This window comes from Adiantum capillus-veneris, chromosome 16 (assembly GCF_014529385.1).
Source record: "Adiantum capillus-veneris isolate H3 chromosome 16, ASM1452938v2, whole genome shotgun sequence".
In the NCBI taxonomy this organism is placed as follows: domain Eukaryota; kingdom Viridiplantae; phylum Streptophyta; class Polypodiopsida; order Polypodiales; family Pteridaceae; genus Adiantum; species Adiantum capillus-veneris.
Window position 1 is genome coordinate 41,486,460 of NC_140946.1, and position 25,321 is coordinate 41,511,780.

General features: G+C 43.7%; 1 protein-coding gene across 1 annotated transcript in view; it reads left to right on the forward strand.

Annotated features, from left to right (window-relative positions):
• Window positions 1-18,803, forward strand: part of LOC147438900 (uncharacterized) — an 86,083-nt gene extending 67,280 nt beyond the window's left edge. The window contains exons 2-6 of the mRNA XM_086484859.1: window positions 6,022-6,093; window positions 6,223-6,306; window positions 6,389-6,510; window positions 6,583-6,639; window positions 6,724-18,803. Coding sequence (XP_086340985.1) covers window positions 6,045-6,093; window positions 6,223-6,306; window positions 6,389-6,510; window positions 6,583-6,639; window positions 6,724-6,855 — 444 coding nt within the window. The 5' untranslated portion in view covers window positions 6,022-6,044 and the 3' untranslated portion in view covers window positions 6,856-18,803. The remainder of the gene's footprint in view (window positions 1-6,021; window positions 6,094-6,222; window positions 6,307-6,388; window positions 6,511-6,582; window positions 6,640-6,723) is intronic.
• The last annotated feature ends 6,518 nt before the right edge of the window (window positions 18,804-25,321 follow it).

Here is a 25,321-nt window from a genome sequence, read left to right on the forward strand (position 1 = left end):
GGACCCTCCCATTGATGATTCTCTCATTAAATGTTATGGTCGTACGTCGGGGCACCGTTTTGTCATATTGTTTGACCCAGGTAGTATGCATGATGTGATCAGTTCCTCTCTTGTTGAGAGAGCTCGCCTCGAAGTTAGTCCGAGATCTCCTATCGAGGTCTCTGGCTTTCGTCCCGGTATGGACGCTCTCATCACAGAGGAGTGCCTTGACGTTTTGTTTGCAATTCAACAGACTGCCTTCACTAGAAGATTTGTTGTTTCTCCTCTCTCAGGATGTGATATGATTTTAGGCATGAAATGGTCTCGTGAACTAAACCCTCTCGTTGATTGGGAGGCTAACACTTTAACTCTCAATGCCAAAAGTGATTCTCCTACTGTCCTTCATGGAGTGGACATTGTTCATTCTCCATCTCTCATTGCTAATATGCAAGACAAGATTGGACGGATTCAGGAGGAGGAGACTCTCTCAGTCTCTTTGTCTCCACAGCATGACACACAGAATTTGCATGATTATGAGAAGCATGATGAATTGAATGACAATGATTTGCATGATGATTTGGATGAAAAAGACAAGCATGAAGATGATGTGATTGTTCACAAGGATGAGGTATTAGTGAATGCTTTTTCTAGCGAAGCTAACCTCGTTGTAGATTCGATCAATCACCAAGAACCGATCTTGGCTTTCGAGTCGAGGTCCAAAGAACCCCCACAAGACGATTCGATCATTCAAGAAGCGATCTTGGCTCTCGAGCCTTGGTCCAAAGAGCCCTCACAGGAAGTATTATGTGTTCGCATGATTGATACGCACGCATTGTTCGAGTGTTTCATTCGTGACGGTTTCCTGTATTTTAGTTAGCATCGTTATGTGATCCTTTTTCCTAGGCATGACATATTGCATGTTGAGCACGTTTCTCTCATGGATGAGCACGAATGTATGCGGATTGTTCATGAAAAGCTGAAAGGTTTGTATGTCAGGAAGTCGCATTCTATGTCTCTTCCTTGGCATGACACAGTTTCCGAAAGAGCACATTATAGTGTGAGCACCAAGCATGGGCATTTCCATTGTGATTTGCCACAATTGATTGATTTCGATCAAACAGAAAAGATTCGAGCGCATTGTTTGCATGTGTTTGATGAACGGGTTGTCACTCTGTCTCTATGTTCATCTACATTGCATACACAGTCTTTAGAGAAGACAAGATTTTTTTCCTTCACTTTACATAGAATGGGTATGTTCATGGTTTTGTGTTGGAGATGGTTTCAGGAATTTTCAGCCATGGAGATTCTTGAAGACGAAAGAAGCAAGACTCTAGACGAAGTTGAAGCATCGAAGGAGCCACAGAAGAATTTGAGTCGCTTTCGGCGCGACCCAAAGAAGCAAGCGTTGCAGACCTTTATGAAGTTCAAGTATCGCATGACCCACACATCAGAGTGGGCCGGCGAAGAGTCCCTTCCAGGATTCCGGATGCTGTTGGTGATCTCCCTCGACGCCATACAGTTCGGTACCAGTACCTCACTTTGAAAAGGAGGGGATGTCACGTGACACATCCCAACCCTGTGTGTCTGTGGACAAGCTACACCACAGTAGGGTTTAGTCAGTGCAGTCAGTCTAGATTAGCAGTGATCTGGCACTTTTGTGAATATATTCGTAGACCGTGCATGCCCAGTCACTTAGCATAGATGCATATCCTCCGGTTGCACACAGCATGATCATCAGTATTCCCTTCAGAATCCAACAGATTCAGTCAGGGGAATTTTCCAGTGCATTTAGCCTATTTTCCCTATTTTTGGTTATTTTCACTTATTATTTTTAAGTGACTTTCCAACAAAAGTAGGTAAGGCAATTCTGCTAAGTTAATATATAAGCAAACCCAAGTTAGCACTTTTTGACAGAAGAGGCAGCAAGAGCTTCCCGCTCAACAAGCAACTTCTCAGCAGTACCCCCCCCCCCCCTCAGCATTAGACCATCGCCACCCTCTCCCATCCCTTGGCGTTTTCACTCACAGCAGATCCTCGCCATCAAGCACCCTTATCTGGCGTTTTGCTCACCAAACATCAGCCCCAATCAGCGTTTTTACTAATGCTAGGGACTGCTGCAAGTTCAACGATTTTTCAGCAATCGCTACCGCTAGGAGAAGCCAGCAGATTTCAGCGTTTGTAGCGTTTTCTCAGCAGGTATATCTCAGCAGGTATATCTCAGCCTTTGCAGTGTTTTCAGCAGGTGCAAAACCAGCCCTAAACGCAGCCAAAAAGGTACAGACCATCAGCGTTTTGCCATCAGCATGAACCCCCGACAACTCCATCATTTTCAGCCATGAAAACAGCATGAAAACAGTCATTTTCAGCCACCAAGACAACCACGAAATGCAGCCAATAGAAGATCTCAGATTTCAGCCATAAGTCGTCGTCATCATCACCGTCGTCGTCATCGGCATAGTCCCATTGCATTAGTCCATTGCATACGCATTGTACACCTTTGTGCAATCAAAGTAGACCACTCTCGCCGACGAGAGTGGGGCCTTCGGAGGAGGGTTTTAGAACCTCTCGGGTGTTGTATCTCTTTTCTCTCCTTCTCTCAGTCTCATTCACTTGCACGCACAATATCCACTCACTTTGTTCCTGATCATAGCACTCTCCATAAGACGGAAGGCTCTCTCCTTCCCTAAGAACTAAAAGGAACCTTGAGCAATAAAGATCACTAATCTTGAGAAAATACAACATTCATTCCGCTCCACCTTACAGTGTGTCAGAGGCATGAAAAGATTCAACTTGGTTCATTAAAGTGCTTGTTGTTGCTGTGGGTGCCTTTGGTTCTTTAGGTCGGGCTGTCTTAGGACAAGCCTTCTTAATGTGACCCTTGAGGTGACATTGAGCATAAATCACTTGTTCTTCAGCCGTGATGTATCCTCCTATAATTCCTTGTGCAACTTTTTCATCCGGGGTTAGCTTAGGTTTTGCAGGTGCTTTAGCTTTACCCTTAGATTCATTGTTAGAGTTCTTTTCCAAAGAATTACAGAAAGATGGGCTAGAAGAGTTACCATTCTTACCGTTCTTACCATTTTGTGTGTTCTGAGAATTCTGAGAGGTTTCTTAAGAAGTCTTGTTCTCCTTAGGGTTTCCCTTGTTGTGTTTCATCTCCTGTGCGAGAGCAATCGCTACCGCCTTGTTGAGATCGATTGGATCAAGCACCTCCACATCAAACTTGATATAGCCGTCCAGTCCATAAAGGAATGCCTCCTTGCGCTCCGCATCTGATTTGCGTAATTGAGTGCCGAGTTGCAAAACACGATTAGAGAAAGACATAACTGGCATACCATTTTGCTTGAGAGCGCGCCAATCGTCCTCTAATCTTGCGAGGTACTGAGGTGGCATAAACCGCGCCTTGAGCTTGTCTTGGAAATCAACCCAATTGAAGGAAAGGGGTGTGAATTAGTCGGCTTCCTCTAGGTGCACGGCTAACTGTGTCTCTTGCCATGCGTGGTACCAATTGATGGCATCACCAGCAAGGTACATAGCTGTCGTCAAAACCTTGCTATTTCCTGTCTTGTTAGTTGTCGCAAAATAAGCATTAAATTGATGCAACCAAGAATGAATAACCGTAGCATCCATCTTACCATCATACTTACTGAAAGTCAACTTCTCTGTGACTGGGTTGCTGGAGTCCAAATCGCGTTTCGCCACTTAAGGAACTACCAAGATCTTTGGCTGGTTCGGACTTCGAGGCAAGAACTTGTCGAACCAATTTTTGCGTGCGTAGGTCTCTCTGAACCTCACGATCGGCCTCAAAGGCTGCTCGTCTTTCTTCAGCTTCCTCCTTTCTTTGTGCTTTTCTTTCTTTTCGTGCATCGCGCTCGCGTCCAAAGTAATGCGAGCGTGTCGCTTCTTGTTGTGCCAGCGCAACGCGATTTGCTTCTTGTTGTTGTGCCATCATGTCCATCATTGATTTTGCCAAAGCCTCCATAGGATTTGGTGCAATCCCTGGCGTAGATGGCGAAGAGGGAGGGTCAGGAAAATCTCCATGGTGAGGAAATTCTTCTTCACTACTTTCATGCCCGTCACCTCCATGTGAAGTATCCATTCCGCTTCGGGTGATGACCATGCACAGTGATCTTTGGCTCTTAAGTTCACGAGGAACTTGGATTCTTGTGGGTCTGGAGGTTCTTGGGTTCTTGAGGGTCTTCTTTCGCTTGCAATCAGTGATTCTGTGTTAGAGAAGGATCTTCTCTTCACCCGAGTTCTGCTCTTTTGCGCGGGCGCACCCCTTGGCGGCCTTGCGCTCACACCAAGGTTGCTTTTTCCCACCTCACGTCGATTGGCCGGCTGCTAAGTGCACGGTCCGCTCTCAATGAGTGAAAAGAGGCGCAAGGGGAGGCTGGACAAGCCCTTCTTTCTTGGGTTTCCTGTCACTCTTCAAAAACACGATTAGGAATCGAGACGCCCAAGTGAACTTGGGTTTGTGCGACCTCAGCAACCAAAAAAAAATTATGTGGTTCTTTTCTTGAGTGATACAGAACACTGCCAAAGCTCTGATACCAATGTAAGGTGCAACGGAACGAATGTTGAACTTTGCTCAAGATGAGTGCTCCGAATTGTGCTCAAGGTTCCTTTTAGTTAGGAAAGGGAGAGCCTTTTGTTCTTAATGAGAGAGTGCAATGGACACGAACAAAGTGAATGGACACTGTGCGTGAAAGTCCATGAGACTGAGAGATAGAGAGAGAAGAGAATACGACACCAGGGAGTTGTAAAACCCTCCTCCGAAGGCCCCACTCTCGATGGCGAGAGTGGTCTATGATTGATTGCAGAAACTCGTACAAACTCTGATGCAGCTTGATGACTATGATGCAATGGCAACTAAGATGATGTCGACGGCGACGATTTGCTTATGTCTTCGGCTGAAAATGGTGCTGAAGTAGATGCTGAATGGGCTGAATACTGTTGATGCAAAAACGCTATCTGCTGGTCCTTAAAGTCTGTTGAAAATCTGCTGTGTTGCTGCTGTTCAAAAATGCTATAAGGGCTGCAATCTGTTGCTTTCAAACGCTGAAATCGGTGGCCCCAAAACGCTCGAATCAATGGCCAAAAACGCTGATTTAGGTGGCTGAAAAACGCTATGTGTTGAGGCTGGAAACGCTGCACTGGCAGGCTGAAAACGCTGGCAGGCTGAGGCTATGGTGATGAGGCTAAATGCTGAAAACACCAGGGGAGTGTTGTGTAGATCGCTGGTCTTGCTGGGGGAATCGCCACCAAGGGCGGGGGGGGGGGGGGAGTCTTGCTTGAGAGAGAGAGGGGGAACCTGCTACCCTTGGTCTGTGTTCTCCTTGCTCTTCTGCCAAATAGTGCTAGCCTAGGTTTGCTTATATATTATCTTACCCAAATTGCCCTACTCAGTTTCCAACAAAAGTCAGTTAAAATAATAAGTGAAAAATGTCAAAAATAGGGAAAATAGGTTTAATGCATTGGAAAATGCTCCTGATGGATTCTGATGGTAATGTTGATGATCATGCTGTGTGCAACCAGAGGATATGCATCTACTCTAAGTGCCTGGGCATGCACGGTCTGCGAACAGACTCACAAAAGTGCCAGAACACTTCCTAAGCTAGACTGACTGGACTGATTGAACCCTTGTCATGCTGTAGCTTGTCCACGGACACATAGGGTTGGATGTGTCATGTGACATAGTCTCTCACTCTTTGGAGTGGATTTTGTGTCATTCAAGCAGTTTTTGACATACCACAGTGTCTACACATTTGATACAAACAGATTTTCTTCCTTTAGTATCCATGAAGAGAGCCCTTAAAAGATGTACGTATGTGGATTGTGAAGAAGCAATGACGCTGGTAGTGTAGGCTCTTACGTTAAATATTGTGAACTTCTTATTGGCTTTTTTCATTGGCAATGATGGAAGTCCTTGATGCATCACAGCACAGCATGTGATCGTCATTTTTACATAAGAAAACCAGCAGTTCTATCTACCGGGCTGGATTTTTTAAGTGAGATTTTAAAAACGTTTGGCTTCCGCAGGTATTAACCACTCGCCAGCTCTTATGGGACATGTTGATGAGTGCTCTTCTGGTTCAACAACTCTGGAAAAAGGTTTGCCGTTCCATCCATTTCCCCAAGACTTGTGCACAGAGAATATTTATAGTTTGGAACTATATTTACACACCATTCTTGTAAGTTGCACCTTCAATTCACCCAAGAAGTTCTATTTTTCAAGTTCAGACATTGGCTTTGTTGGAGTCCACCATGTTGGCATCCTTTGCAAGGACCTTGACAAGTCACTAAAATTCTACTCTGGCGTACTTGGTGAGGATAGCTTAACCTTTCTGTCAGTCATGCTATTGTAGCTATTGTTGACGGTGGTCATCTGCAACATGTCCTGTTACAGGTATGAAAGTGTGTGACCTCCAACCAGATAAAACTCTTCCTTTTTGTGGGGCTTGGCTATGGGTTGGGGATCAGATGATTCATCTCATTGAACTGATCCTGTTCAGGGACGACCTTTACATGGTGGAAGGGATCGACACATGTGCTTTCATGTCAAAAATCTGGAAGGCCTAAAATGCGCACTAAAAAATGCAGGTTGCGAATTGCTTTAGCATCCATCCAGAAATTGTTTTACAAGTTGATTGCTGGTCTGTAAGGTTAATCTCCTCATCTTTTATTTACGTTCCCGGTATCACTCTGTACAGGTTAAGTCCTCTGTTTTATGCAATTTTATAGGAGAACAGTAGGCGGTTTTACAAGCACATCCAAGAAGTGTCCAGCTGTAGGGTGTTATCTCAGGAAGCTATAGAAAGATGGAAGATTGAACAGGGACAAAATGGGAAGGTGAATGGGGAGGGTGGCCTATGATAGGGAGCGGGCGAAAAGTGGAAAAGGGAGGGTGGAAAAAGGGGTGGTTATGGCTTCAAAGAGTAAGGAGCTTAAGAGGGGGTGGGTAATTTACAGGGTGGAGGAATAAGCAAGTTTGGAAGTTAGAAATTGAAAAGATGTGGGCAATGAGCAGTGAGTTGTGATTTGAAATTGAGGCTGATTACACACTGCCTGCTATAAGTGAAACGCCAAGCCAATCGCAAGTTTGCACGTCGATTTGGGTGCTGCCTCACCTTACACACTGCTATCTAGAGGTCGACGCCATATCCTACTTGGAAGACAGCACACGCCCAAAACTGCGAGGGTTTTGGACGGGACCTCCAGGCTGCCCAAAGGTGGTGGGAGCTGCAGCAACCAATCAGCTAGCGAACTCCACTCAGATTCTTGCTTCAGTTTCCAGCTGTGCAGAGCACCCTCTCGGCAATGATGTGTAACTGTGTGCGCTGAAATGCATGCCCTCCATCACCAAGTCGACGCCAAGGTGGGCATGTCTTCTTTGTTGGCAATTGGACAATCACACATTAGGATGAAGTTTTTGGTCATTTTGATGGCAAGATTCTTGGTTGTCCGCTTTCTACACAACTGACTTTAGCATAGAAAAAGCGTGTGGAGTTTCTTGATTGGACTCCATATTTGACAAATGGTTCTAATTCACTTCGCTTGGGAAGGTATTCACTGGGATTTAAATATGTACGTTGGGCTCTCTCTTTGGCATTTTACCGTGTGGGGAAGCAGAGTAGAGTTACTAGAGCTTGTACCTTGTTGAAGCAATGCCAGGGTTTGGGCCAGTCACGTGCACAATTAACCCTATGTGCATGTGGACAAGCTGTACTTACTTCTACGGTTTAGGTAGCCTAGGAAGTGTTATGGCACTTTTGTGAGCCTGTATGCAGGACGCACATGTCCAGGCACTTAGAGTAGTTGCATACCCTCTACAACCCATTAACAGTAGCATGAGTATCCAACACCCAACATAAGCGTTTTCACCGCATGAACCCATTTTTCCCAAACTACGTGTGAACCACCTCTTGCAGTCAATTTATTAATGATGTGACTTTTCAACTACCCCAATCGTGGGGTTTTGGAGTGTAAGGATTCTAGTTACTAATTCTTAATTAAGTACTTAAACTCATGATTAAGACTTAAGAAACTTGAACTTGACTCTGAGATAAGACTTAGAAGACTCTGTGTTTGATTGATGAATGAATGCTTGAAAACCGAGTACAATAGGCTCCTTATATAGGAGACGAAGAGACACAAATGAAAAGACACGTCTCATGGTGAAGAGACGCGACTTTAGACGTAAAGACACGTCCTTTCGGCGAAGAGCTGCAACCATTGGACGAAGAGTCGCAACCGTAGAGCGAAGGGGTGTGACCAATCGTCGAAGGAGTGTGGATTTTGGCGAAGAGGCATGTCTCTTGAGCGAAGGGTCGTGACCATCCAAGCGTAGGGGTTCTCCTTGGCATGGCACTTTGCGTATCTGCAACTAGGAGTAGATGTAATACTGTAATATAGTCACAATTGTGACATGGAGGGTTGATCGACCCAAGTTTTGGCACCTATCCATTGGGTGCTAGTAGAAGGCAGAAGACACAGGGGAACAAACATAGAGGCACCAAGTAGTACCAAGCAGTGCTGCAATACGAAGTATCTCCTGGTGTTTTCTCAAGAAGCACCAACGTTTTTGGCATCAGCATTTTCAGCCAGCAGCGTTTTTGCTCTACCCGGTGTACGGCCGCAGTATCCTAGTAGATCATTCGATCTTTCCATCGTGGTCAAGACGTTGCAAGTTCCGATCAGCATCCACATTGATTTCAGATTTCAGCCACAAGCATCAACAACATTTTCAGACTTCAGCCCATTAGCTTCGACATGGTCGTCATTATTGTTGTCGACATCGTTGTCGTCAAGCTTCATAGCATTTAGAACCGTTGTACCAGACTCGTACAATCTAAAGCAAATACCTCTCTATTAGAGAGGGGGGCCCTTGGAGGGGGGTTTGGAACCCCATCTGGTGTCGTATCCTCTCTCTCTCTCTCTCTCTCTCTCTCTCTACCACTCATAGCATTTTCACTCTCTTATTTTGGGCATTGCGCATTCTTTCACTAAATTAAGGAAGGCTCTCCCTTCCTATAAGTAAAAGGAACCTTGAGCACACACTGATCACTCATCCGGAGCTTGCACCATCACTCTACTGCTGCACATTACAGCCGATGCCGTCTGTGTTATATTTACACTACTCTGCTGCTTCACACAAGTCTAGGGCACTTCCTTGTACGGCTAGTGTCTCCGGCCTGGCCACCCATAGCATAGGTTGTACCTTGTCCGGCTGCCCACTTTGAGTTGGGCGTCCACCTTGGACACTCATGTATATGGGGCCAGGGGGCTATACATTTCATTATCATTTGATCATCTGGTCATTGTATATTGGGTCTTCTGCTCATGTAGTCATGGGGGGCTGATCGTCCCCTCCTCTCACACCTTGCGTTTATGTTCTCTCTCTCTCTCTCTCTCTCTCTCTCTCTCACACGCTTCCGCACACGTGCACTCACATGGTATCAACAGCTTCAGGCTCTGTCGTGTTCCAAGGCGCATCTCTGCATACGGTACTCTTCCCAAGAAGCAGATCAGATCAGCCAATGTTTTTACACCAAGAGGGGGGCGACATCAGTTCGAGGCCATCCATCGCGAAGACCTCAACCCTCACCTTATGTTTTTGTTGGAGAACTACAGATTTGCCCTTTCCACACCTAGAGCTAGCAACATGAGGGCTTTTCATTGCCGGAGTTGCCACCTACCATCATCGTTTTTGGCCAGCAGACCCTAGCGTTTTTGGTTCGCTTGCGTTTTTGGCAATCAACATCAGCGTTCAGGTTGGGAATATCAGCGTTTTCAGCCAAGGGGGGGCAACATCCATAGATCTTTGCCCCACCGGCTCGGCATCCGGTGCCTTGCCAACAAGAATCCTCTTCAAATCTTCAGATTTCAGCCAACAATATTGTAAGGATTCTAGTTACTAATCCTTAATTAAGTACTTAAACTCATAAGAAACTTGAACTTGACTCTGAGATAAGACTTAGAAGACTCTGTGTTTGATTAATGAATGAGTGTTTGAAAACTGAGTATAATAGGCTCCTTATATAGGAAATGAAGAGACACAAATGAAAAGACACATCTCATGGTGAAGAGACGTGATTTTATACGTAAAGACACATCCTTTCAGCGAAGAGCTGCAACCATTGGACGAAGAGTCGCAACCGTAGAATGAAGAGGTGTGACGAGTCGATGAAGGAGTTTGGCTTTTTGTGAAGAGACATGTCTCCGAAGCGAAGGGTCGTGACCATCCAAGCGTAGGGCTTTTGGCGAAGAGGCCGTCTCCAAAGCAAAGGGTCGTGACCATCCAAGCGTAGGGGTTCTCCTTGGCATGGCACTTTGCGTATCTGCAACTAGGAGTAGATGTAATACTGTAACATAGTCACAATTGTGACATTCCCTCCTATTTAAAATGAGAGCCTCGACTAAAGGAATGACTTCTGATGTTGATAGAATTCTGGAAAAGCATTGAATCTTCGAAATTTTTTGTCTTTGAGTTATCTGAAATCTTTGTCTTCAACCTTTGCTTCTTGCGAAACCTTTTTGCTTTGACTGCTAAATCCCATGTCATTGCATCATTCAAAGACTTTTTAGAGGAATATGGCACAATCAGGTTGACTGCAACAAAGGATTGATTCTTAAAATCCTTCATTGATGTAAGAATTTTCGTTCAAAATCTTTCAATAACTGCGAAATATTTAGTGAAGAGGAAATATTTCAAGGAACTCTTGAGATGGGGTAACTTCAGTTTTAGTAATCACTGGAGAGAATTTTGGCTTGAGAGTGTAATCATCGTCGAATAATGAATCCCAAAATTCTTCAGAGTCATCTTCAGAAACTGCCACTTCATGACTTGCAATTGGCATATCATCATCCAACAAAGAATCAAAGAACGCATAGTCGTCTTCATATTCGGAATCTGGAACTATGTCGTTATCGTTGTCTGGTAACGAAGTATCACTTGGAAAAACTTCATCAATAATAATTTATGCATCTGCATCGGAAATCATATTCGTTTCATAATCCATTGTATCATGCCGTTTGACTAGTACACATGAGGCTTGAATTACTCGTTCCGCATGAGAAAGCCCGTGTAAAATCAATTCACGTCCATCTTTGAACAAGTTGATAGTATGTCTACAAAAGCTAATTGCTGGATCATATTGGAATAACCAATGTTGGCCAAGAATCATGTCGTAGTAAGATAAAGGCATGACTTTGAAATCCAATTGATCTGCATAATTTTGAATACCGAACTACAAGTGTCGAACTGTCTCATCACAAGTATTGATCCATCTGCTAATTCCACATCATGTAAGTGAGATGTCTTCTGAGTTGGTAAGCCAAGTTGTTGAACTATCTGAGTGCTGATGACATTGTTGGAGCATCCACTTTCCACCAAAACATTGATGGACCGACCATTGAGAGTTTCAAGAAGGCTCAAAACTTGCTTTGAGAGAGACTCTAAAATTGAAGAACCACACTGAGCATGCTTCATAAGAATTGTCGTATCCGTTGAGACATGGATTGTATTGACCACAGATTTACTTTATCTTTAGCAGAATCTGGTTGTTCAGAATTCGATGATTTTTCCGCGTTGAAATTTCTTTTCAAATTAGACGGATTTGGTGTCTTTGGACATTGATACCATCTTTGGTCACCAATGCAAATTGTACATAAACCATCCTTCTTTAAAGTCGAAGATGTATTTGAGGAAGAGCCTTGCTGAGTATTGGAATGCCGATCTTGAGAAAAATCACGTCCTTTACCACGATCAAGTGGAGGAACATTTGAGAAAGATCTGCTTTGAGATTGTGGATCTTGAGAATAGAACCTTGAAGTTGAATAAGGTGTTGTGGCTTGTTGTCTGAACTGAGATTGATGCTGTTGACTTTGGCTTCTCTGCGATCGCGCTGTGAAAAGCGAGCGCTATTTGAAGATCTGTCACTCGGCAGAAAAGTTCGTGTAGGGTGCCGATTATCGCCAAGACGCTCCACATAGGCTATTGCAGCATCCAAGGTGGTAGGGTTGTATTTGTGCACATCGTCCTTCAGGGTTGGTTCAAGCCCGTAAGACGCTCCACATAGGCTATTGCAGCATCCAAGGTGGTAGGGTTGTATTTGTGCACATCGTCCTTCAGGGTTGGTTCAAGCCCATCAATGAAACTGTATAGTTTATCAGAGGGGTTGAGATTCTCTATCTCCAGAGTTAGTCTTTGAAACTCTGTGATATACGCGGCCAAGGCTCAGGTGGCGGATAGAGGACCAGGCACGAAAATCCGCATTGGCAGGTTCGAATGCCTTGCGAATAGCATGCCGGAATTTGTCCCAAGCAGGTGTGTGTTTAGCATCAACAACCCTTCTTTGCCACCAAAGAAATGCTGTGTCCTTGAGCAGAGAACTAGCAAGTGCAACTTTTTTACTCTCGACTAAATCTGTGTTTGATAAGTAGACCTCCATTTTGAACAACCATTGGTCTAGCACGCGCTTGTCGCGGCGACCATTATACGGTTTCGGCAGTTTAACATCAAGCTTCTTCTTCTGTGCAGCATTAAAAAACTTATAAAGCAATTGAAGTTCACGATTGTCTATTTCATAAATTGGATCTGGTTTGTTTAGTCCGTTTATTGAAGCTTCGGAAGAAGGTGTGGAAGAAGCAACATTAGTCGTCCGAAAAGTTGTAGGATGACTCGGAGAAGTGTTTTGCGTCTGCATCTGATCCAAGCGAGTGTGTAGTGATGCGAGACTTGTGGAAAGTGTGGCCATGTCACGTGCACATCTAACCCTATGTGTACGTGGACAAGCTACTTCATGTCTAGGGTTCAGTTCAGCTTAGGAAGTGTTCTGGCACCTTTGTGAGTCTGTTCGCAAGCCGTGCATGTCCTGGCACTTAGCGTCCTCTCTCTTAAATCCCTTTGCAGTGTTACCTAAAAGCGCCCCCCATGCATGCTCTCGACCTGCTTCATATCCCACTTCTGGCGGTTGCATTTCCTCTGGTTGCACACAACATGATCATGAGATTACAATCAATACCCACCAGGAGCATTTTACAGTCCACAAAACCTATTTTCCCTATTTTAGCCATTTTTCACTTATTATTAAGTGACTTTGTTGAGAAACTGGGTAGGGCAAATCTTGCAAATGACTATATAAGAAAAGCTAGCGCTAGCACTTTCTGGCAGAAGAGGCAGCAGGGACCAAGTGTCTGGCAGTGCACCTTCTCAACAAGACCCCCGGTAGGAACTCCTAGCGTTTTTCAGCCCTCAAGACAATCTAGCATTTTCAACAATTGCAGATCAGTTCCAGCGTTTTGCAACTTGCAGATCAGCCTGGCGTTAGCAAATTCACAGCAGATCCCCTAGCTTTTTTGCAACAGACAACAAATCAGCCCAACGTTTTTTGCAATTGCAAACTACCATCAGTGTTTTGCAGATTCTCGCCGACAGAACCATTCATTGCATCAGTGTTTTGCATTTTTAGCAGTTAATTTCCGTACCGTAATCCCCAAACCTCGTAGATCTCACCTTCTTGCAGCAGATCCTCGCCGCACGGTCAGATCAGTCATCGTTTGCAGATTCAGCCTGCTACTCGTAGATTTCAGCTTCGGGGTCGCTAGGGGCTCGTGAGGTGATCTGGTGCATTTTCGGGGCAGAAAACAGAGAATTCAGTGTGCTGCAGGTTCTTACCAGGTTTGGGAAAGTGCTCGAATGTGCTAGGAAAGTCACCTTTTGCACGGGATTTTGTCTATGAAGCCTCCTACTGTGGTTATGCCGTCGAAATTGGGCTAGAGTAGGTCATTTTCAGCCCGTTAAAAGGGGGACAGCTCGTAGGAATTTGTAGGTTTCCTCCCAAGTTTAATAAGAATAAAGAAATACCAAAAGGGGCGCCAGTCTTTGGGGCCTACAGGGTGTCGCTGTCTGCTTGGAAGCACTCTAGCTGCCAAGCTGTGTTTTTGTTTGAAGTGTTAAATTCCAATCACAGGTTTATTCATGGAGTTTCTCTGTGTCGTGAGGTCTAAATGTCACAAGACGGGCACCATGTGCCAATAGAAAAGAACAGACTAAACACACTTTTAGCACTTCATTAACAATTGAACTGAGAGAGAGAGAGAGAGAGAGAGAGAGAGAGAGAGAGAGAGAGAGAGAGAGAGAGAGAGAGAGAGAGAGAGAGAGAGAGAGAGAGAGAGAGAGAGAGAGAGAGACGACACGCGACACGGAGTGGCGGAATTCCACTCCAGAGAGTATTGGCCCTGTTGGCGCCCCTTTCGGTATTTCTTTATATTACATCAACATAGTACAAGCCGGTACTCTAGACTCTGCACCTTCTCCAGGAAGCATGCCAGAGAATGCCCCTAACCTCATATTTAAAGGCCCTAGGCCCCAAAAGCAATTTTACATGAAAAGCCTTCAAACTCAAAAGCTTCTGGTCCAAAAGCAATGCCAAAAAGCTGCCAGCGTAAATCACGGAAATCCGTACAACTGCCACGTCATCAGCCAGCGCAAAACGCGGAAATCCGTACAATCTGCCACGTCATCATGCCAACGCAATTTTCGGAATTCTGCCATGTCATCAATTGCTTCGTCAGCTTGTCCTGTGTGTGTGTGGGTCCTGCTTTGTTTTCTGTTGCTCTGCCGCTTCACTTAGGGTTTAGGCCCCTCGGCCACATCTGTAAGTTGGCTCCATTCTTTAGGCTTTGACACGTCAGCAGTTTGTTACATCTCCCTTTCTGAAAGAGAGTAATCGTCCGCGATTACAGCATATCTGCAAAACAACTCAAGTTAGCTAAAAAATTTCCGAGGGACATTTCGAGGGACAATCAATTGGCTCTTTTTTTAAAGTATTTAGCTTCTCCTTTCTGCTCTTTTGATCAAGGAGTTAGCTTCTCCTTTCGGCTCTTTTGATCAAGGAGTTAGCTTCTCCTTTCGGCTGTTTTGATGAAGGAGTTAGCTTCTCCTTTTGGCTCTTTTCATCAAGGAGTTAGCTTCTCCTTTCGGCTGTTTTGATCGAGGAGTTAGCTTCTCCTTTCTGCTCTTTTGATCAAGGAGTTAGCTTCTCCTTTCGTCCAGATCGGAACTCTTGATATTCCGGCGTAGTAAAATTAGCCATCACACCTAGAACGTACTGATCTTCCACGGGTGTCTTGATGCACTTAAAAGTACATACCTAGGCAATCTCATCCAATTAGGAATATTCAGTAGTTGGCACATCACAATGCAACACAAATGCTCACATATGCATGTTACAAGACATGGAAACATAAAGCCGCCGATGAACACTCCTCCCGCATAACCTAACAAGGTCTGAGCCGGGAGATATTCAACGACTCCCTTATCACTCCTCCTGCATAACCTAAAAAGGTCCGGGCCGGGAGATATAGAGGCCTTTTACAACCAAACGCCCCCCAGACCGCAGCCTGCGTCGTTTGGAGGTGCTGAGAGTAACCACTGCTCAGACTTCTTAATACTCCTCCGGCATAACCATCCAGGTTCGGGTCGGGAGCCACAACAACAATACTCTCCACGTAAATAACCACAAAGGTCCGGGCCATGATTAAAAAAAGACAGCACTTTTCAATCATTCAATACTCCCCCTGCAAATAATCACAAGGGTCCGGGCCATGAGTATGAACAAGCATTCTCAAACATAATTTCTCACTACTCCACTTGGAGTAAAATCACCAATCAATGAAACCAGTCTCAAACTAGAGTCAAAACAATTCAAATCGGCACCAAAACAGGTTCAAAACAGATACCATCCATTTCAAACAAATTCCAAATAGGATCACTAAAAAAAGATCAAACAGAACTCAAACTTAAAAAGCAATCTCGACATCAATCGAGCTCGAAAAGTCGACCGACTTTCCATCTTGAAACCTGCACCAAAAATTAGGGTTAGGTTCCTTCCATGAGGTCGTAGCCGAGCGAGCACAGCATGGTCCATCAGCTCTTGGACAGACAATGTTTCTTTGGCGGCGATGGTAGTCCCAAGATAGCAATCGCACTGGACCTCCAAGGTCATCTGATCGTGAAGAGACATCTACTAGGAGATGTCAAGAAACTCCAAGTTATAACATGCTAGGGTTTCCATGGCAAGCATTTCAAGATACCCCACTCTGCCAGAAGTTGCACTCCGAAGGAAGATGTCAAAAACCATATAACTTTGGGCAAAAAATTTTCTTGAAAGCTTGTCGAGTACTTGGAGTATGCTGCTTGGTAGCTATCAACATCTGCATGGCACTGCCTCTGAGAAAAACAGTGACTCGAAACAAATCTTGGATCCTTCTTTTGCGAATGATCTTAATGGCTTATGCCCTCTAAGACCTGAGCGGTGAAGACATGAGCGTGCCCAATGCGCGATGAAGTAAGGGTGGGAGTGGCTAATAAGTCCAGGTTGGAGGGCGAACATACCTCAAATAAAATTCCAATAGCTCTTTCTGCTCTTTTGTAGGACCGGTATACTTTCAGAAAAGCACACGCCTGATGCTCTGATACCACTGTCACAAGGCGGGCACCATGTGCTAATAGAAAAGAACAGACTGAACAGACTTTTAGCACTTCAATAACAATTGAACTGAAAGAGAGAGAGAGAGACGACACGCGACACGAGTGGCGGAATTCCACCCAGAGAGTATTGGCCCCAAACCTTGGCGTCCCTTTCGGTATTTTCTTATATTGCATCAACACAGTACAAGCCGATACTCCAGACTCTGCACTTTCGCCAGGAAGCATGCCAGAGAATGAGCGACCTAAAAAGCAGTTACAGTAAAAAGCCTTTAAAACTCAAAAGCTTCTGGTCCAAAAGCAAAGCCAAAAAGTTGCCAATGCAATTTAGGGAAATCCGTACAGCCTGCCATGTCATCAGCCTGCCTCGAATAAAATTCTATCAATAGCTCTACCTGCTCTTTTGTAGGACCGGTATGCTTTCAGAAAAGCATACGCCTGATGCTCTGATACTGAAACCGGCCCGTAGGGCGGTAGACGTTGGCTTTCACCGAAATTCTTTACTTTAGACACACACACAGAGCACTTTGCAAAGGAGACCTGTAACGGGAATTAACACTTAATTACACACGGCTCGGAAGCTAGAATGCTCCGAGCAGACGCCGACAACCTGTAGGCCCCAAAATTGGCGCCCCTTTCGGTATTTCTTTAATCTTTAGGAGGGTAAAGTACAAAGAAGAGTCCTGGGAATCCTTTGACCGTATCCCACTAGATACCGCCTGTTTTGGCCAAATTTTGGCAGCATAACAGCCCCTAAACTTGTGCGAAACGAATTCCCCTGCTGGAACTCGCTTCTACTGGCGTATACCCTCTGATTCCTGCCCAAAAACAGTAAATTCAGCACGCTGTATTTACTGGTTTTTGCCCTGTTTTCAGTCCCAAACAGTCCCCTAACTGTCCTCTGCCAGTGGGGCACGATTCCCAAAGGTTCTGGCGTACGTATGGCTGAAAAACAGTAAAATTACAGCGCATACACAACGCTGATTTTGCACCTGTATGGTGAGGTTATGACCCTCACCAGTGCCTGCTTTGGAGTAGCAACTAGCTACCCCTGTTCCTGCTCAAGGAGGCTCTTGCCTCAGCACAAAAGCATGAACCCACACAATTGTACATCAGTCAAATGAGGAGCCCTCTCGTGGGGCATCACATAATTGCACGTAGAGGAGAGAGAGAGCAATGTGTAGTGTGCAGGGCATCACTCCTAGCACCACACTATACATGAGAGGGAAAGGAAGCACTCCATAGTTCTTAACCTGTAACAGGTTCTCAATGAAGCATCCCCCCAGCATAAATCAAGCGCCCCCTCTGCTGCCCTTGACCTGTAATGCATCTGTGAACAAATAGATGCAAAAAGGGGAAGATTTCCATGGCTGCCAAAACCTGCGTATCGCTGAAAACGCAGCAAAACAGCCTTGCAAACACGTATCTGATGCCTTCCAATGCTGAAAATGAGCTCCTTGGTCCTAGGTAAAGTTATGGGAAGCTCAAAAATGGAGAGAAATGGTTGAAAATCAGAGTTATCAGCCTCCAAAATTGCTTCAAAGAGTCAGTTACAAGTTCTCTTCTCCCAGACTTGGTAAATTGACTAAAAAGTGCCACTTGGCACTCATACATGCAATTTCCCCGCATTGGGCTTCCTGCTTAAAAATCTCTCTACTGGTGCATCAGTTGACTTTGCAGCAGAGTAATAAAATGTTCCCTGGTCATACCGAAGGTAATAACGCAAACACATTTCACGGCCCAAAAATAGCAGTTCCCTAAATTTTAGGGGATGCTTCCGTTGGGCTCCCACTGGTCTTCTGACCATCTATCCTCATTGGGACCGCATCCAAAAGTGCAATGTGGCCCAACTGTTGGATACTTTCTGTTGGTGATCCCACCTTGACTTTATGCCTTTATTGAGTTCACTTCCTAGTATCCACCAACTTGCTAAGTGCGACATAGGATACCTACATGATCTTGCTCTGAGCCTAGACATCCTCTCACTATACGAATTCCAGTGCCGACCACTTCCCATCTGCGGGTGAAATTACCGTTCACATTGGCCATACAATGTCCAACTGTTTGCTACTTCAAAAAGAGCGTCTCAAAAATAAAACAAAATCATTGGAAAGAAACCAACAACTAAGGTTAGCAGTTGCCACGTCCCCGTGACAGATACCACTGTCACAAGACGGGCACCGCGTGCCAATAGATAAAAACAGACTAAACACACTCTTAGCACTTCATTAACAATTGAACTTAGAGAGAGAGAGAGAGAGAGAGAGAGAGAGAGAGAGAGAGAGAGAGAGAGAGAGAGAGAGAGAGAGAGAGAGAGAGAGAGAGAGAGAGAGACGACACGCGACACGGAGTAGCGGAATTCCACCCCAGAGAGTATTGGCCGTAAACCTTGTCGTCCCTTTCGGTATTTCTTTATATGCATCAACACAGTACAAGCCGGTACTCCAACTCTGCACCTCTCAAGGAAGCATGCTAGAGAATGAGCCCTAACCTCATATTTAAGGCCCTAGGCCCCAAAAGCAGTTTTACATGAAAAGCCTTCAAACTCAAAAGCTTCTGGTCCAAAAGCAATGCCAAAAAGCTGCCAGCATAAATCACGGAAATCCGTACAACTGCCACATCATCAGCCAGCGCAAAACGCGAAAATCGGTACAGCCTGCCACGTCATCTTGCCAGCGCAATTTTCAAAATTCTGCCACGTCATCAATTGCTCCGCCAGCTTGTCCTGTGTGTGTGTGGGTCCTGCTTTATTTCCTGCTGCTCTGCTGTTGCACTTAGGGTTTAGGCCCCTCGGCCACATCTGTAAGTTGGCTCCATTCTTTAGGCTTTGACATGTCAGCAGTTTGTTACACTAAAGAGTGTAAAAATTGGGTGAAAGCTAAAGTGTACTGCCCTGATGGCCAGTTTCATGGTTCCATTGTTGTTTAGTCCGGATGTCACGAGGCTGTGGCCACTGGCAACCACTAACCTTAGTTGTTGGTTTCTTTCCCTTGAACTTTAACAATTCTTGGGACCCTCTTTTTGAAGTCACAAATGGCCGGACATTGTATGGCCAATGTGAAATGGCCGATGGCCGAGAGTTTCACCCGCAATAGTGAAGTTCAGGTCGCCACGAGTTGGTTGGGCTAGTCGGCACTGAAATCCGAGCAGTGAAAGTATGTCTAGGCTCAATTCAAACTCATTTAGGCCCCATGCGACACTTATAAGTTGGTGGGTACTAGGAAATTGACTCAAAGGAAGCAAACTGGACACTTGGCGGTACCAGAGCTGCAACATCAGCTGGAGGTCCACAAAAAATTGAGAGGAGGGCTGCTTCTCCTTCATTAAGTGCCTACAGTGTATGGGAGTATTGGGTGCAGGTCTTACAGGCTACAACTATAATGGAAAGCTTGCCTTCTCCCTTGTCTTATGTAGCGTGATGATTCTACTCTCGTGCACCTCTCCCCCCCTTTGAATACAGAAACGTGATACCCTGCTCGAGGACTTTTCATCTTTACGTATAGTTGTGTGGGTTCATGTGCGATTGTCAAGGCAAGAGCCTCTTGCATAGGTACTGGATTAGCTAATTGCCAATCCCCCGCCGCTACGGGTGAACTCGGAGAGATTTCACGCGAGAAATCTTACTCGATTCAAAGGGCAAGTAGCCCAACAGTTGCAGGAGCTCGAGGGCTTGCTATGGAGGCGATCAGCACGCGAAACGGAGCCCAGAACAGTAAATTATAGCCTGCTGTGTACTTTTGCAGGTTTAGGGTTTTGGCCCTACTTGATCCCTAATACCCCCAGGAGCTTCGGGGACGGTAGGGGATCGTGAGGCAATCTGGTGCATTTTTTAGGCTAGAAAACAAAGAATTCAACGTGCTGCAGATTCCTGCCAGGTTTGAGAAAGTGCTCGAATGCGTCGGGAAAGTCACCTTTTGCACGGGGATTCTGTCTCTGAAGCCTCCTACTGTGGTTATGCTGCCGAAATCGAGCTAGAGTACGTCATTTTCAGCCCAATAATTGTAAAATTTGCAGGTTTTCTCCCAAGTTCAATAAGAATAAAGAAATAGTGTAAGGGGCGCCAGTCTTTGGGGCCTACAGGGTATCGCTGTCTGCTTGGAAGCACTCTAGCTGCCAAGCCATGTTTTTGTTTGAAGTGTCAAATTGCAATCATAGGTTTATCCGTGAAGTTTCTGTGTGTCGTAAGGTTTAAACAATGTAAAGACTGGGTGAAAGCTAAAGTCTACTGCCCTACGGGCCGGTTTCACCTTTGTTTGCTATGCATTTCTTGTATATGATATACTCTGTGGGTTTTCCTCATTTTGAGGTTTCACACTAGTGATGCAAAAGTAATTTACCAAAGAAAAAAGAAGTGTTTGTATGTTTTTTGGGGCCGGTTTCACCTTTGTTTGCTATGCATTTCTTGTATATAATATACCCTGTTGGTTTTCCTCATTTTGAGGTTTCCACTAGTGATTCAAAAGTAATCTACCAAAGAGAAAAAAAGAGTGCACGCGCGTGCACTTTTTTTTTTTTTTGGGGGGGGGGGGTCTAAATGGTCAAGGACGTTTGAAATGTCACATATTGTAATGGTTAAAACTTGCCAGAACTCCTTAGCCATCTCGTTAGAGGTTTCCTACTGTTTCTTGTCAAGAAATGGGACAAGGAATGTAATTTATGTTCCTCACCTTTTTGGCTGTGAGATGGTCTGTCTTGTCCTTGTGCAACTAGCTTCTACAAAACAAATCAGTGCTTTGATTGCATGGCAGGTGAATCCATATATATTTCTTCCTCTTTCACCAAAATGGCTTGCTACATGCCTCCACTACCCTAGTGCATAAGGCCTTCGATGCCTTGTATATGTCTGAAGGACTCTTGGGCTAAGAACTTGAAGGGTGAAAATATACCAGCTACCTACCAAAAAATTGTTTGATTTTGATGTTTGCATGGACTTAATTCACTCCTTTTGTGATATACCTAGTGTCACAAATTGGTGACGTGGCAGAGCCACCCGGACATACAAACGCACACTGACGTGGCAGCAGCGTACGGACACCGGAAAAAGCGTCGACAGGCTGACTGTACGTATCTCCAAAAACACGCTGACTGTACGGAATTCCGCGATTTTCACTGGCTGGTTTTTATTGGCAGCTTTTGGAGATGATTGCTTTTGGGTTGAAGCTTTTAGGCCTCTGCGGCTACTGCCAGTAAAAAGCTGCCAGTAAAAACCAGCCACCGGAAATCGCGGAATTCCGTACAGTCAGCCTGTCAGTACTTTTTCCAGCGTCCTTACGCTGCTGCCACGTCAGCAGGCGTGTGTTTGTATGTCCGGGGGGCTCTGCCACGTCACCAATTGGTGACACCTAGCATGTGTCATATAGCTTGTGATATTCCAGCATTTCATTTGTGGATGATAACATGTCCACAATGTGGGAACAAACATTATAAATTCAATTGGCATTCCGGTTGCTAAATGATAAGTGGCCCTACCCCACCAACCATGCTATGCGGCCAATGCGAGGAAGGGGAGTCTGTGGCCAAAGTATAGGCTTTCCTTATTCAAATCACAGAGGAGATGACATCATTGCCTAGTGCACTATACTTTGCATTTGGAATCTGGATAATGTAATGCCATATGAGCTATTGGTTGAGGCTACAACTAGTCCTATCAATTTTACATGCAGTTCTGTCAAATCATGCAAATTCCTCAAATCTGAAGAGTTGAAAAGGTTCTAAGTTTTTTCCAGGTACCTAGTGGTGAGCACATATAGGCAGATAAGAACATTTTTTTTTTCAGAGGCTAAGTTGATATGTCCACGCTGAACCTAACAAGAAAGCTTTAACTTCTTTTGTTTTGATTCTTGGCTAGATGATTATTTACCTTGCACCTACTTTTTTGCATAAGGAAGAGCGTGTTCTGAGCACAATGATGTTCTTAGTATCCTCTATCAAGTTGTTCCGAATTTAAAATCAGGAGTAGTAACTTTTTTAAAAAAAAGATTTCAGGTGCCTTTTTTACAGAAAGTGAGTCCTTAAAGGTATTCGTTTGCGATCCTGATGGAAACTGCCTGGAGTTCCAACCACATCATGGAGTTCCAACCTCTTGATGTGGGACCCTCTACAGGATGCGATCCTAATGGAAGCTACCTAAAATTCTAGCCTCTTGATGTGGAATGCATTTCTAGGAGGCAGATTAGGCCAATGCCTTGAAAAAAAATGCCTTTCTACATGAACTTAGGGCCATGTTACCTTTTGTAAAACATATTCATGTGTACATTAGCCTTCCTAGGTATGTTGTAAGATTTTTTTGGGGTCCTATCTTCTTCATGATGATCCTAATCTAGTGAAAGTTTTTTAATTAGTGTGGACTCGTTGACAACAAAATTTTTTCCCTTTCCTTGACTTTCCAATCCCTCTTTATTGGCATTGTCAATGGCAAAGTGTCAAGCTTTTAATACTCGACAAACTATAGCCAGCAAGCCACCATTGTGGAATGAAATTCCACTTAGCTTCAAATTATATAATCAAAATAAAGCATGCAAAAAATTGCATTTTTTGTAGATTGTAAATTTCTTGCTTCAGGAGTGTGTAACTTATGCAGTTGATGGCTTGTATGATCACATCTTCGAATGGATATTTCAAGGCCCTGTTTGTCGTCGACTTTTAAAAAATTGAAAGCTGGTTGATTTGTTATCATGAATCTTGTGGTCCACTTGCTTCAACAGCTTGGAAGTTGTAATTTTGTCTTGAACATGGTATCCTTATCTTTTGGTTGTCAAAAGCTGGATATGGTGCTTGATTTAAGCTTTTGCTTTCAATAATTGCTGCTTAGTGATGCCCTGGCTACAACGTAATGGGGGCTCTCGATACTATACTAACCACATAATCACGTAGGATCCATATCATGACATTTTTTAATAAATATGTTTGGTTGTGTGGACATTTTTCCATCAAACTAGGTAACTGAGTTGGATAACATAATAATAGCATATGAGCCATGGGTCGAGACCACAACAATGGTATCGATTTACATGTATTTTATGCAATTGCGTCAAATCTAAAGAAACAAAAGGGTTCTAAATTTTTTATTGGTATACAACAAGTGGCTGCTTTTTCTCAAAAAAACCTTCATTTTTCTTTTTGGTTTTGATTCTTGGCTAGGTGATCCTCTACCTTGCATTAACTTTTTGCATAAGGAAATGATGTTCTTAGTATCCTCTATCAATAAAGTTGTTCCAAAAATATGAAAATTCTTTCTTTTATAAATAAATTGCAAGTGCCTTTTCCATAGAAAGTATGTTTTAAAGGCACTTGTAATTTGCTCGCAATCGTGATGGAAGCGACCTAGAATTCCAACCTCTTGATGTGGGATCCATTACAGGGAGGTAAATTAGGCCAAAACTTGAAAGAAATGCCTTCCTAAGTGAACCCAAGGCCATGCTATGTTTGGTTAAATAGATTCATGTGTATATTAGCCTTAGATATACTATAAGATAATAATTTATTTTCCTATCTTCTTGATAATCATTCTAATCCAATGTTACAAGTTTCTCAATTAGTGTGGAATCTTTAACAGGGAATAATTTACCTTTTTTTTAAAAAAAAAAACCTTCCGGTCCCTTTTTATTGGCATGTAAATGGCAAAGGCATAAGTGTTTCATTGTGTAATTTTAGATTTGGATGAGGAAATGAAGGCTTTAAGTGGATAATCTTAAATAATTGTTCATTCTTCAATGCTAAATCTTCATGTTGAGAAAATCAAGTCTATTCATTGCCATGGAAACTTGCACTCATTTCTTCAAATGCTCATGATCTCCTCTCTCTCTCTCTCTCTCTCTCATATTCAAAGTCATCATGATCTTTCAAATGAGGTTTCCTTATCTAGTTTTGTTTCCCAAAGGAAACTCACTCTCTCGCATCTCAATATATCTATGTTGAAATGCGTTTTTAATATTTGACAAACTACATTACATTTTGGTTGATGGGCATTCATACCCTTTCAGCTCTCTCTCTAACTAGCAAGCCACAATCTTAGAATGAAATTCCACTTTTGAAATAATTTAACAAAAATAAATCCTCTATGAAATTGTATCTTATGTAGATTGTAAATTTCCTACTTCTATTGAGTTTAACTTATGCCAACGTCAAGATTACTTGCCTCTATGGTCACATCTTGGTATTGACACTTTGTGACTCCTATTGTTGACTCTTAAAAGTTTGAAATCGTGGATGTTTGATGAGAAATTAAGACATGGTTGATGGAGACCTTGTCTTTCACTTTGAAGGAAACAAAAAAAGAAATGTTGCAGCTTGTCATTACCACTCTCAATGGTAAGCATTCTATAAGAGCTACGCCATATTTGATGGGGATATACTCTATAAGAATATTGCTTCAATATCCGCATGTAGTGCCTTAAAATGTAGCAGAGAGGCTACAAGGGGTTGCTCCTTGACCTAGTTTGATGGGAAAATGTCTAGACAACCAAAGAAAAAAGCACATAAAAGACTTGAATATCTAGCATGTTCATATAAAAATGTCATGGTAGTCAAGGCACTTCTAAAGTAGCTTATTGAAATTAAACACATGAATCAATCATTATATCTCTTGTATGCTCTTCAAATGTATTGTGTGCTTTGAACGGTAGTTTGGAGACTCTAAACTTACCACACATATCAATGAGAAAAGAGCCTAGCTATCCATTGCTCGATTTACCAAGTTCCTTCATTTATGAGCTCACCAGAAATTTGGTCTTATCAATTAGAATCAAACACAAAAAATTCATATGTATGAATAGTCTTTTGACATGTAGGGAACAAGGATAAAATAATAAGGGCGTCGAGTCTTTCAATGATTAGAGAAAACAAAAAACA